The sequence below is a fragment of the Triticum urartu genome, chromosome 4 (genome assembly GCF_003073215.2).
Source record: "Triticum urartu cultivar G1812 chromosome 4, Tu2.1, whole genome shotgun sequence".
Lineage (NCBI taxonomy): Eukaryota > Viridiplantae > Streptophyta > Magnoliopsida > Poales > Poaceae > Triticum > Triticum urartu.
The window spans coordinates 296,097,425-296,108,578 of record NC_053025.1 but is presented as its reverse complement, the minus strand read 5'-3'; the positions used below and the strand labels follow the sequence as shown (position 1 = coordinate 296,108,578).

The following is an 11,154-nucleotide window of genomic DNA, read 5'->3' as shown; positions in this document are numbered from 1 at the left end:
CGATCCTCCTCAAGTTCGTCCGTTGGGACGTATTAGACGGAGCTCCGGCATAGAATCCTACTAGCTCTTTGGGGCGGCAAGGTTAGCCGTGCGTACGTAACGGCGATATTTGGTGTTAGGTTCTTCAAATTGACTCAAGGATTAAAAGATGACGACTGCGGCTCCAGGGCACTGGTCTTTAGGGGCACGTGCACGAAGACTTCCTGACTGTCATTGACAAGGTCAAGCCGGTTTCGGTATGGGAATGGCGACAACGGCGCGTCGACGGCTCGTTCTGGCGATGACAATGGTCATTCGATGATTCATGGATCTCGATGTAATTTTTATTATGTTTGTGGTGTTCTAAACTTCCGGTGAATCTTTATAATAGATCTGATCTTTTTTGAAAAAAATATGATTTACTTAAAAATTAAATTAATCCAAAAAGTGCTAATATATCCGGCAGAATTCAGTATAGACTTACGAGTTCGCAATATACGAATTAAAGGTCCATTCAGAATACTACGGTAAACCACCAGAGCCGGAGTAGAAAAAAAATAAGATTATATGCGTACGGTAAACCACCAGCAACTAATCAAGTCGACACCAAGATCTGCCGGAAGCAAAGCCGCCCATGGCGAAGCCGAAGAAGTCCCGGAACTCCGCCCCAGATCCATCGGTCGCCGCCCGGCTCCCATGGCAACCCTCAGCGCCGCCGCTCGCCACTGCCCTCCTTATCTCCTTCGCTGCCCTCCTTCTCCGCGCGCTTGTCTCCGTCGGACCCTACTCGGGTCAGGGCGCAGCACCCAAATTCGGCGACTACGAGGCTCAGCGGCACTGGATGGAGCTCACCCTCCACCTCCCCTCCTCCGACTGGTACCGCAACACCTCCGACAACGACCTCGCTTACTGGGGCCTCGACTACCCGCCCCTCTCCGCCTACCAGAGCCGGCTCCACGCCCGCCTCATCAACGCCTCCCTCCCCGACGCCGTCGCCCTCCGATCCTCTCGCGGGTTTGAGTCCCACGAATCGTACGCGCCCCTCTGCACTAACATTTAGCACATCGTGGTGCGCAGAACTCCGTGTCTGTTTCAAGTCTCTGTGGTCTGTTTCCTGCAGGAAGTTGCTTATGCGGTGGACAGTACTCTCGTCTGATCTCATGGTGTTCTTCCCCGCGGCGCTATGGTTCGTGTGGGCGTACATCAAGGATGGGGTTGGCGGTAGTGGGGAGAGGCGAGAGGGGTGGATGTGGCTGCTCGCCATGGTTCTTCTCAACCCGTGTTTAGTACTGATCGACCACGGCCATTTTCAGGTGGGGATTATACTAGTGGTCTATGTGCATTGGAGCAGGCCAAAATAGTGTTGACTGCATTGCTCAGTGTGTTACACAATGACGGATTGTCCTTTTGTTTCAGTATAACTGCATCAGTCTTGGGCTGACACTCGGGGCGATTGCTGGTATTCTGTCGAGGAACGAACTTGTTGCTGCTGCTCTCTTCAGTCTTGCAATTAACCATAAGCAGGTTCTTCCTTATCTGGAACAAAGATAAATATATTTGTTTTATCTCCAGGGAGATGAAACTGCCTTTACTCTTTAAAATTATTTCTTACTCTCAAGCTTCGGCAACAAACATGATATAGGCCATACATCTTAGAGATCTTTGCCTTTGCAAACCCCACAGATTCCCAAAGGGGGTTCCTGGGGTGTATAGTGGATACTAACTTAACCCAAGCGACTGCTAGCATGAATGACAAAGTCAGTGATCACGAGTGGCAGTAGCATCAACAGTGAATGCCAGTAGCCACAGACCTGTAAGAGACAATCCCAAAGTAATACAAATAGAGTAGGCTGTCACGAAAAGTGCATGCAGTGTTGGTACAATTCTTAGGAGTACTCAACTTTTGAGGGCTACTAGCTGAATTTCCAACTAGCTCAAGCTGGCAATATAATGGGCTGCTAGAGATGGAAATTGGGAGTGAATCCATTAATTGTCCCACTTACTTTGATGGGAAATAGAGTAAACCTGCTGAATCAGTTACAAGTCTTGCATGGATTTTTATCCACTACAGTTTCCTGCACTACTTCCATAAAACTAACCTGCGCCTCTCCCTGTTCATATAGAGCTTTTCAAAATATTGTGATTCTATAAATTCATGGGCCATGTTTGATATATTGCAGATGAGCATGTACTTTGCGCCAGCTTTTTTTGGGCATCTTCTTGGAAAATGCCTGAAGCGGAAGTGTCCAATTGTTGAGATCATGAAACTTGGTTTTGTTGTACTGGGAACTTTTGCTCTTGTTTGGTGGCCTTATTTGCATTCTTATGAGGCTGCCATGCAGGTAATTGCTGCATGTGTGATCTGGTTATTTTGTTGTTCAAGCAAACTAGTCTATACTGAAGAAATCTTGTTCAACTAAAATGCAGTGGTCTCCTTACTGAGCTGGTCAATTCACCAATGAAGCTTATTCTATATATAATTGGCTCAGTTCACTAAACATGTTAATTCCACTGTCAGGTAATCTCTCGATTGGCTCCGTTTGAGAGGGGTTTATATGAGGATTATGTTGCAAATTTCTGGTGTACCACCTCAGTTCTTATCAAGTGGAAGCGATTGTACGCAATAAAGCCGCTGAAACTTATGAGTCTTTCTGCTACCATCCTGGCTTTCTTGCCTTCATTTATTCAGCAAGTCAAGTCACCAAGTAATCTTGGCTTCCTCTATTCTCTGTTGAACAGCTCGTTCTCTTTCTATCTATTCTCGTACCAAGGTATGTTCTACTGCTGGGTTGATACTCTTTTTGTTGCAAGTATATGTGATGTTTTTTTGATCTTCGTGTTTCTTTGTTTTATAATTGCAGTGCACGAGAAATCAATTTTGCTTCCTCTTTTACCCGCAAGCCTTTTAGCATTACACGAACCTCACCTGCATGGATGGTTCACGTACTATGCACTTTTTTCGATGTACCCGCTTATCTGCCGTGATCAGCTTCTTCTACAATATATAGCTGTTCTTGGATTATTCGTTCTTATTTACTACTCACCTGGTGGAAACTATGGAAAGGGGACGAACATTTCGTCTGGAACAATGGCAGTTCTGAGCCTGCCATTGTTATGCTCGATCTTGCTTCACACTGTGTACCTGCAAATAGAGCCTCCAAAGAGGTATCCCTTCCTCTTTGAAGCACTGATAATGTTCATCTGCTTCTCACAGTTTATTATTTTGACCCTGTACACAAATTATAAGCAATGGATGTTGGACTTCCACCCTAGACCTGTAGGTAGCAAGAAGGACCTATGATTGGAAATTTTGACAGCTAATTTTACAGAAAATAGTCATTGTACCATTGTAACCTTGAGTGTGTTCCTTCTGTAACGGAATTGATTCACTTTTTATGAAATGGATGAAATCTTTGCATGTGGAGCAGATACGAATAAATTTTATACGACCAGTAAATTGTGTTTAAGAATTATCCTATGTTCGGTTGTATGATAAAACTAGATAGCAAAATGCAAGCTATGCGGCGGCGGCATTAGCTTTTGCAGCAAATCTGATAGTATTATCCCTCAGGAAATACAACATAGATAGATGTCTTGTTAGTTGTCGAGTCAGTGTGCCTGTTTAATTGCACTATCGGGGGAGAACTTAGGACTGGTAATCTGATCCAAATTCCTGACATAGAATTGGACTAGCAATGAAACATGGCACTTGTGCCGCAACAGTGTTTTTTGTACATGTGCAACATAGAAATTGCTGTATCATAACATTATTTCTGAGATGTTTTCATGCAACAAATGTAGTGCGCTCAAAACATTTTTGTGTGTGATGAAACAAGAAGCATTCTTCCGTGCAATGAACTCGTCTGGCAAAAGTTAGGACCAATCTAATACCATAAATAGGATTTCCCCCCTATTAGTAGGGTATAAGTACTCATTCAGAACTGTTTGTTTGGTGGCCCTGGCGGTGTTAGCCGTAAGTAACAACGTTTTGATTAGAACATCGCCAATCGCCATACAAAATCACTCTAATAAGAGAGTGCTAATGGTAAATCACATAGAATAAAAATTCTTCACATCTCGACATAGTATTAGGCAAGCTACTTGCTGAGGAGGAAGAAAATGGTTCGGCCAGCATAGAAACCCTACCGGAAACCAGCTACTTTGGTTCGACCTTTGACTGGAAGGAATATCCTCCGCTGTAGTCGTCGAATGAGTCTGTGCTCATGTCCTTCTCCTTCTTTGGGAGAGGGTCGTTGTAAGGGTGGCGAGGAGCGCTTTTAGTGACGTCAAAGTCCGTCGCAGACGTGGAGGCGGATGTCGAGGCGCTGCTGAGCCCCTCGCTCTGCAGCATCATCTCGATCTCCTTGACGACGTCGCTCATCGAAGGTCGGGCGGCGGCGCCCTCCTCCACGCACCGGAGGGCCAGCTGCACGAACTTGCTGAACGCGGCGAGATGGTTGGTGTTCATGATCCTGGAGTCTATCATGCCCCTGAGGCCGCAGAACTCGGCGTCGGCAGCGTCGAAAACCCTCTTGGCCTCCCTGACGATGTACTTCCCCTTTTCGATCGGCTGCCTGGCGATGATCAGCTCGAGCATGACCACACCGAAGCTGTAGACGTCGCTCTTCTCGGTGAGTTGCTGGGACATGTAGTACTCGGGGTCCAGATAACCCTGCAGGCGAAGAACAAAAAACACACCAAGTCACATTCACTGGAACTCTGGAAGGAACATGTGCAACTGCAGGGATGAATGCCTGAGCCGATCACTGAGTCTTACCAGCGTTCCTTTGACTTGGGTGCTGACGTGCCCCTTGTCGCTATCAGACACTAATTTGGAGAGGCCGAAGTCGGCGACCTTGGCGGTGAGGTGCTCGTCCATGAGGATGTTGCTGGACTTGACGTCCCGGTGGATGATGGGCGGGTCGGCGAGCTCATGCAGGTAGGCGAGGCCGCGGGCCGCGCCCAGCGCCACCCGGAGCCGCTTCTTCCAGTCGAGATGCAGGCCGCTCTTCCCTGCAGCCACGGGCGGAAGGTTGCCGGACTTGTACTTGACTTGATATGGTTATCGAGACGAGACAAGACGAGAGGAAGGCTTACCGGTGAGGCTGTCGCGCAGCGTGCCGGCGGACATGTACTCGTAGACGAGCATCTGCTCGCCCTGCTCGAAGCAGAAGCCGACGAGGCCGACGAGGTTCTTGTGGTGCACCCGGGAGAGCAGCTCGATCTCGGTCTTGAACTCGTGCCCGCCCTGCATGGAACCTTGCTGCGCCTTCTTGATGGCGATGAACTGCCCGTTGGGCAGCATGCCCCTGTACACCTTGCCGTACCCTCCGTACCCCAGCTCGTTGGCCTCCGCGAAGTTGTTGGTGCTCCGCTTCAGCTCCTCGCACGAGAACCACCTCGCCCCTTTCAGCCGCGGCGCGCCGCCCCGCTCCTCGCTCCGAGCCCACGACGCTGCAGCACCACCACTTTCACTTCACTCGTACTCGTCCGGCCGGCCGGTGAAGAAAATGCTTTCAGTTCTCTGACAAGTTTATTTTAAGAGAAGGCGTACCGAAAGGCCCGCCAAGCTCTTCCGTGGCCTTCTGCGCGCGCCGCCTCTGCATGAACGCGTAGACGGCAGCTCCGACGAGCGCGATGAGCAGGACGCCGCAGCCAACCGCGATCCCGATGATGGCGCCCTTGCTCTTGGACGCCGGCCCGTTCCGATCTGCAAGCCACACATCCCACATGGTGGTATCTCACTCAGCCACATACGTACGTACTCAAAGGTTGAGCAAACAACAGGTAAAAGGTATTATCGTTGTTCGCTGGTGACCTGGGAAGGGGTACGGGGAGGCGATGAAGTAGTAGGGGCCGAACTCCTTGGGCGGCTTGAAGGTCTGGTTGCTGAGGTCGAAGCCGATGCGCATCACCTCGGTGCGGTTGAAGTAGGGCCCGCCCGAAGGGAAGAGCTTCACCTGGACCTGCATGTAGGAGTCGCTGTTGAAGAAGGGGTCCTGCAGGGCCACGGAGCCCGGGGAGAGCTCCAGCTTGGTCCACAGCTTGCTCTCCAGCTCCTGGAACGCAGTGCCGTTGCCCACGTCCGCGAAGAAGGGCGCGCGGAAGTACATCACCCCCTGGTACGGGTACGCGCACCCGCAGCTCTGCGGGCTCATGCTCTGCTCCGGCGGGCACGCCCCCGAGAAGCACTTCACCAGACTCGTCGTGTACGCCGGCGAAGGCGCGTGCTGCGTCACGTTGCAGTACGCCGTGTTCGGCAGGTGGTCGCACACCGGGTTCCCGGCCAGCCTGAACGATGCCATGCCGTGGCAGGAGTTTGTAAGTAAGATGGCAGCACTGCCACTGTCTGGAAACCGGAATTGGCCACTGCTATCTTGGTACTCACGCGAGCGTGCCGTTGTAGCTGGAGGTCACCGTGACGGAGGAGAAGTCGTTGTCCTTGAAGCTCACCATGCTCAGCTCGCTGCTGATGCTCCTCCCCAGGTCGAGGGTGCCATTGAACGCGTTGCCGTCCAGGATCCTGCAAAGAGGCCTTGTCAGATTCGCCACAAAGACCCACCAGTTTCACCATTTTTTGGTGCAAAGAAAAATGCAGACAAGGTTTTTGCGCGAATTTACACTTGCTGCAGCTGCGGGCTGCTGAACAGCTTCATCGGCACCGTGCCGTAGAGTCTTCCGGATTGTATGATCCTTGGTTTGGCATCACAAGACACTGTCAGATTTAGCCATCCAAGCATATATACTGTGAAGTTGCAAAGTTATTTCAGGGGAACTTACAGAGCTGAGAGCTGTGGCAACTTCCAAAACCACTGCGGGCTCGGGGAAGGATCAAATGTGTTGTTGCTCAGATCGCTGCGGTGCAATTAGACCAGATGAATTACTATCAGATCAAGCCTGGTGGTTCGAACAAATTAGCAGCAGAAATCTTCTGCGGTGTAAATTGCTTAGTGCTTACACATAATTGAGAAGAGTCATCCCAGATAGATTGGGCAACGGTCCGTTAAGCTGGTTGTTGGCTAAGTTGCTGAAACATATATGAAGATAATGTGCTTACAATGGCTATAGCTTTGTACTTGCACTTACTTACACAGTGCATCGTAGACAACTTACAGCTCGTTTACTTTGGTGAGGTTATTCAGGTTCGCTGGAACTGGGCCGGAGAGGGTATTTCTATCCAGCCGTCTGTCCAAACAAACATATAGAAGATTCATATCTGGCAGACCATCCAACAAAATAAGATGAATTGGGCAGAGTTTCGTCTGACAAGGACACTTACACAACTTCGAGTGTACTAACAAACCCAAGAGAGTCCGGGATGTCACCGGTGAATTTATTTCCATCGAAAAGCCTGCACCGAATATCTTGAGGTGTCAGCACACATGTCGCGAAGCAGGAGAAAGATGAATCTATAGGCAGAGAGGGCTTCGGGAACTCACAGATGAATCAGTGTCATCTCAGGGCTGAAGAGAGCATCTGGGATGGGACCAGACAATTGGTTCTTATTGAAGTGGCTACAGATCACCAGAAACAGTACGGTTAGAGATACGTTCCACTTCTCATCTCTGCTTCAGAAATGACAATACCCCCCCAAAAAAAACAACTTGTATAACCTACAAGTGTTTGGTTTTTGTAAGCTTGTCTAGACCCATTCCCCCGTTTGATGAGATTGGCAATGGGCCAGTCAGCTGATTGTCGGCGACATCAAACCAATAGAGGCTGGAGAGATTGCCCAGAGATGCTGGTATTTTTCCAGAGAACTGATTCGAGTTCAGAGCCCTGAAATAGAGTTTGATCAATGTCATTTTTTTCCTGCAAAAACTGAATCACAGTGGCACAAATGTGCAGTATCATCTGTGGGGCACCAGTGAATCTCTTACATGTAAGATAGGTTGGGAAGACTCCCTAGCTCATCAGGGATGTTGCCGTGAAAGCTGCAACCTGCCAGAATCCTTCAAACCATGCGGCACAAAGTACAAGACATGAGCATAGTGACATAACCTAACCGAAAACAAGAAGGCCGTGCACGTTTAGAAACTTACAAGGTTGCAAGCTGCTTCAAATTACCGATGGTCGGAGTGAGCACACCTCCAAGGTCTTTGTTGAATGACAGGTCCCTGCATACACATAGAATTGCTCATGTCATGGCTCAGTAATGCAAGCAGAGCTGCAAGAAGAGGGATTATGTTGAAGAAAAGGTTTAGCTTGACACTCTAGTGCTCTGCCGCTACATACAGGGATTGCAGCTCGGTCAGCTGCCCGATGTCAGCAGCTAGAAGTCCTTTGATGCCCATGGTTGACACTTTTCTGAAAGACACGGTTGTATAATAATGGTAAGTTTTGTTGACCTGGCACTTTGGCGGAAGTTGCAGTGAAATTCTTGTCGAGCTTTGCCGACACTTACATGGAGATCACCCTGTTGTTGCTGCATGTCACCCCATCCCATGGCGAAACACCGCAGGGATCATCAGACTGTCCCCATGTCGGCGGCGAGTTCTGCCACTGATCCATTAGCGCTCGGAGAACAGAAGCTGCGATCGACTCAAGGTAGTAGAGTTAGCACACGTGAGTTATACTACTTGGGTAAAGAAAGAGGAGAAGAGCTCAAAATTCTTGTCTCATCATCGATGAATTGTACTAGTTGTGAAACTAAGCAAGAATGGATGAGGCAGGGTACTCACTGTCCTGGCTGTCCGTGAGTCCATGGCTTGCTCGCACGCACACCGAGAGCAGCAAGGCCAGAGCGAGCAGCACCCCTCTCAGACCCATCCTCGCACACCCACCAGCTTCCTCCATGCACGCACGCACGCACGCACGGACGGACGCAAGAAGTGAGCCGATCGGGCTCGCAGGGGGGCGAGGTGCGGTTTTAGGTGCTCAGCAAAAGCTGTGGAGCGCAAGGCAACCACCGGCACCACAACCGCAGCCCATGATGCGGCTCATGATGGGACGTGCATTCACCAAGCTAAAATGATAGGATCCTGCGAGCTCTGGAGAGAAAGATACAGGCGGGAGAGGTGGTGCCAAATGCCAACGACTTGACTTGAAAGCAAGCCAAGCCTCAAGCTCCCACTGTCTCCCTCGGTGGCTGGCTGTAGCTGAGCACGCCGATACCGGTCGTCCCCGTACGTCTCGCTGTCCGCCGAAGCCACCGAGCGAGCGGTCAAAAGGGCGGAGGATACGGCCGCGCGAACGTGTCCCTTGCTCTACGGCAACTCCTCCCCACCTCAATCTTGAGTTCAGTCGGTACGAGTGCACTAGTGTGCTGGTCTTTCATGTCATGCTCATGCTGCTGCTCCAAAAGTCTGTTTTTATTCATGCGGTTTAAAGGAGTTTAGTGATGATGATTAGGGGTGCGATTCAAGGCACGTAAAGAGGGAAATTTGGTGGGGATTAAACTAATGATTCCCATGATTGACCTTCTTTATCACCCACTTTTGCACTGGAGAGAATGTTCTTTCAGTTATATAGAGTAGATTATATTTTGGACTATGCTGACAAGGTATGCCTTAATTAGAGCAGGGTTAAGGAAAAGGTCTTCACAAGAGATAATAGGACCGTGTCTCGCTGATGTTAATCTGTGATCGACATTGAAGTGAAAGCGAAGCCGACGCTGTCCGCGGAAGGCAGTGCATGGTTGAATCTCCTCACAAAACAAGGAAGATAAACTGAGCTTGATCTCACATGTTTTTCCATGATCTTTCTTGCGTTCAGTTGAGTTAATTAACTCTAACAAGTGGCTAATTTGTAAACACTGAAAATATACGTTGCACTTACTCTAGGTGCAATACATATTTTAGAAGGCAATACGCCCTCTTCTTACCGACTAGGCTGCCTTTTCAGAGTCATGATGGTGATTTCTGTCGCTGATGATGAAAGGCTGTGAACCACGGTGGCAGGACAATTGGTCTGAGGCGGGGTAAGTTCCACGCCATTATTTGATGCTCTTGCAGTAACATTAAGATTACAACTATGAAACTAGACCAAGTTGTTATCGCGTGGTTTACAGTTTGGGAAATATCTAGATACCCTGGTGATGAGAGTGTTAGGAAGAACCAAAACACCATCACGGGGTCTTTTACACGCGGGGTACAACTCGTGCCTAAGAGAGATGATGCCCGTGTTGAAAACAACGTTATTAACCACACCTGGTCACAGTCACGAATGGTGATGCCCTTTCTAGGATCTTTTGACGCCAAAAGGAGGAGGAAACACAATCAACAAGTTATGCAACAGGCTCCATGAATGAAACCTCGAGAGAAGTAGCGGAACTACATGAAAATATATCCAAGTTTATTTTCCTAATAAATTTTGATACATGAAGCCCGAAATTTAAAAGAAAGAAAACTGAAACTCTTTTTTTTTGTGAGAAAACTTCCGATCTATTCATCTTCAATCATGGTAGTACAACCTCGGCGTGCTAAAGACGGCACACGTCCTACGACTACGTTGGCTATAGTTCAAATGGACGGAACCGTCTAAGATGTGGGTCGGCATGGGCAACCCTTGTGATGACGAGGATAGGAATTTTTTCTATGCCTTCACTACTATCACCGTTGGGAACGGTGCCAAGACTCCTTTCTGGGAAGCGCCTTGGGTGCACGGCAAGAAGCCTAAAGACATTGCGCCTCTCATCCATGAGGCTTCCACAAGAAAAAAATTGGGAGGTAAGAGAAGCTCTCAAGGAGGGAGCTTGGATCAAGAAAATCAAGATGACCGCCAACTTCTGGATGACCCACATTCGTCAATTTGCTGAACTCTGGCTACTTATCTCGGAGTTCCCGCTCGAGGAGCACATGGAAGATGAGATTACTTGGAAGCACGCCACAGATGGTCGATACTCGGCGGCAACGGCTTACCTCGCGCAATTCCTGGGAACCTTCTACTCCCCTATGGATCACATGGTTTGGACCGCTTGGGCACCGCTGAAGGTGAAATTCTTTACTTGGCTCGTAATACAAGACATGCAATACAAGATAGAATCTGGACAACTGATAGGTTGGCGCGTCATGGATGGCCAAACTGTCATCTTTGCCCCCTATGCAGAAGAGAACAAGAATCCATGTTACACCTCTTCGTCAAATGTCGTCTCACCCTCCGCCTATGGAATTTGGTTAATGAGTGACTACATCTTGAAGACCTTGACACATCTACTTGGCACCTTGAGGACTCTAT

General features: G+C 49.0%; 2 protein-coding genes across 2 annotated transcripts; one reads left to right on the top strand and one right to left on the bottom strand.

The window, feature by feature from the left end:
- The first annotated feature begins 551 nt into the window (after nucleotides 1–551).
- On the top strand, nucleotides 552–3,397 carry LOC125551534 (probable dolichyl pyrophosphate Man9GlcNAc2 alpha-1,3-glucosyltransferase). Its single transcript, XM_048714792.1, has 6 exons — nucleotides 552–1,011; nucleotides 1,100–1,292; nucleotides 1,396–1,503; nucleotides 2,160–2,321; nucleotides 2,498–2,750; nucleotides 2,841–3,397. Exons 1-6 carry the CDS (start codon nucleotides 614–616, stop codon nucleotides 3,278–3,280), a joined length of 1,554 nt encoding a protein of 517 aa, XP_048570749.1. The 5' UTR covers nucleotides 552–613; the 3' UTR covers nucleotides 3,281–3,397.
- Nucleotides 3,398–3,907: 510 nt separating this feature from the next.
- On the bottom strand, nucleotides 3,908–9,001 carry LOC125551533 (leucine-rich repeat receptor protein kinase HPCA1). Its single transcript, XM_048714791.1, has 18 exons — nucleotides 8,661–9,001; nucleotides 8,384–8,510; nucleotides 8,215–8,286; nucleotides 8,022–8,096; nucleotides 7,860–7,931; nucleotides 7,597–7,758; nucleotides 7,419–7,493; nucleotides 7,259–7,330; nucleotides 7,093–7,164; nucleotides 6,938–7,006; nucleotides 6,760–6,834; nucleotides 6,601–6,672; nucleotides 6,368–6,502; nucleotides 5,798–6,270; nucleotides 5,534–5,689; nucleotides 5,077–5,433; nucleotides 4,757–4,992; nucleotides 3,908–4,651 (listed from the first exon to the last, which is right to left on the bottom strand). Exons 1-18 carry the CDS (start codon nucleotides 8,773–8,775, stop codon nucleotides 4,136–4,138), a joined length of 2,931 nt encoding a protein of 976 aa, XP_048570748.1. The 5' UTR covers nucleotides 8,776–9,001; the 3' UTR covers nucleotides 3,908–4,135.
- Nucleotides 9,002–11,154: the final 2,153 nt, after the last annotated feature.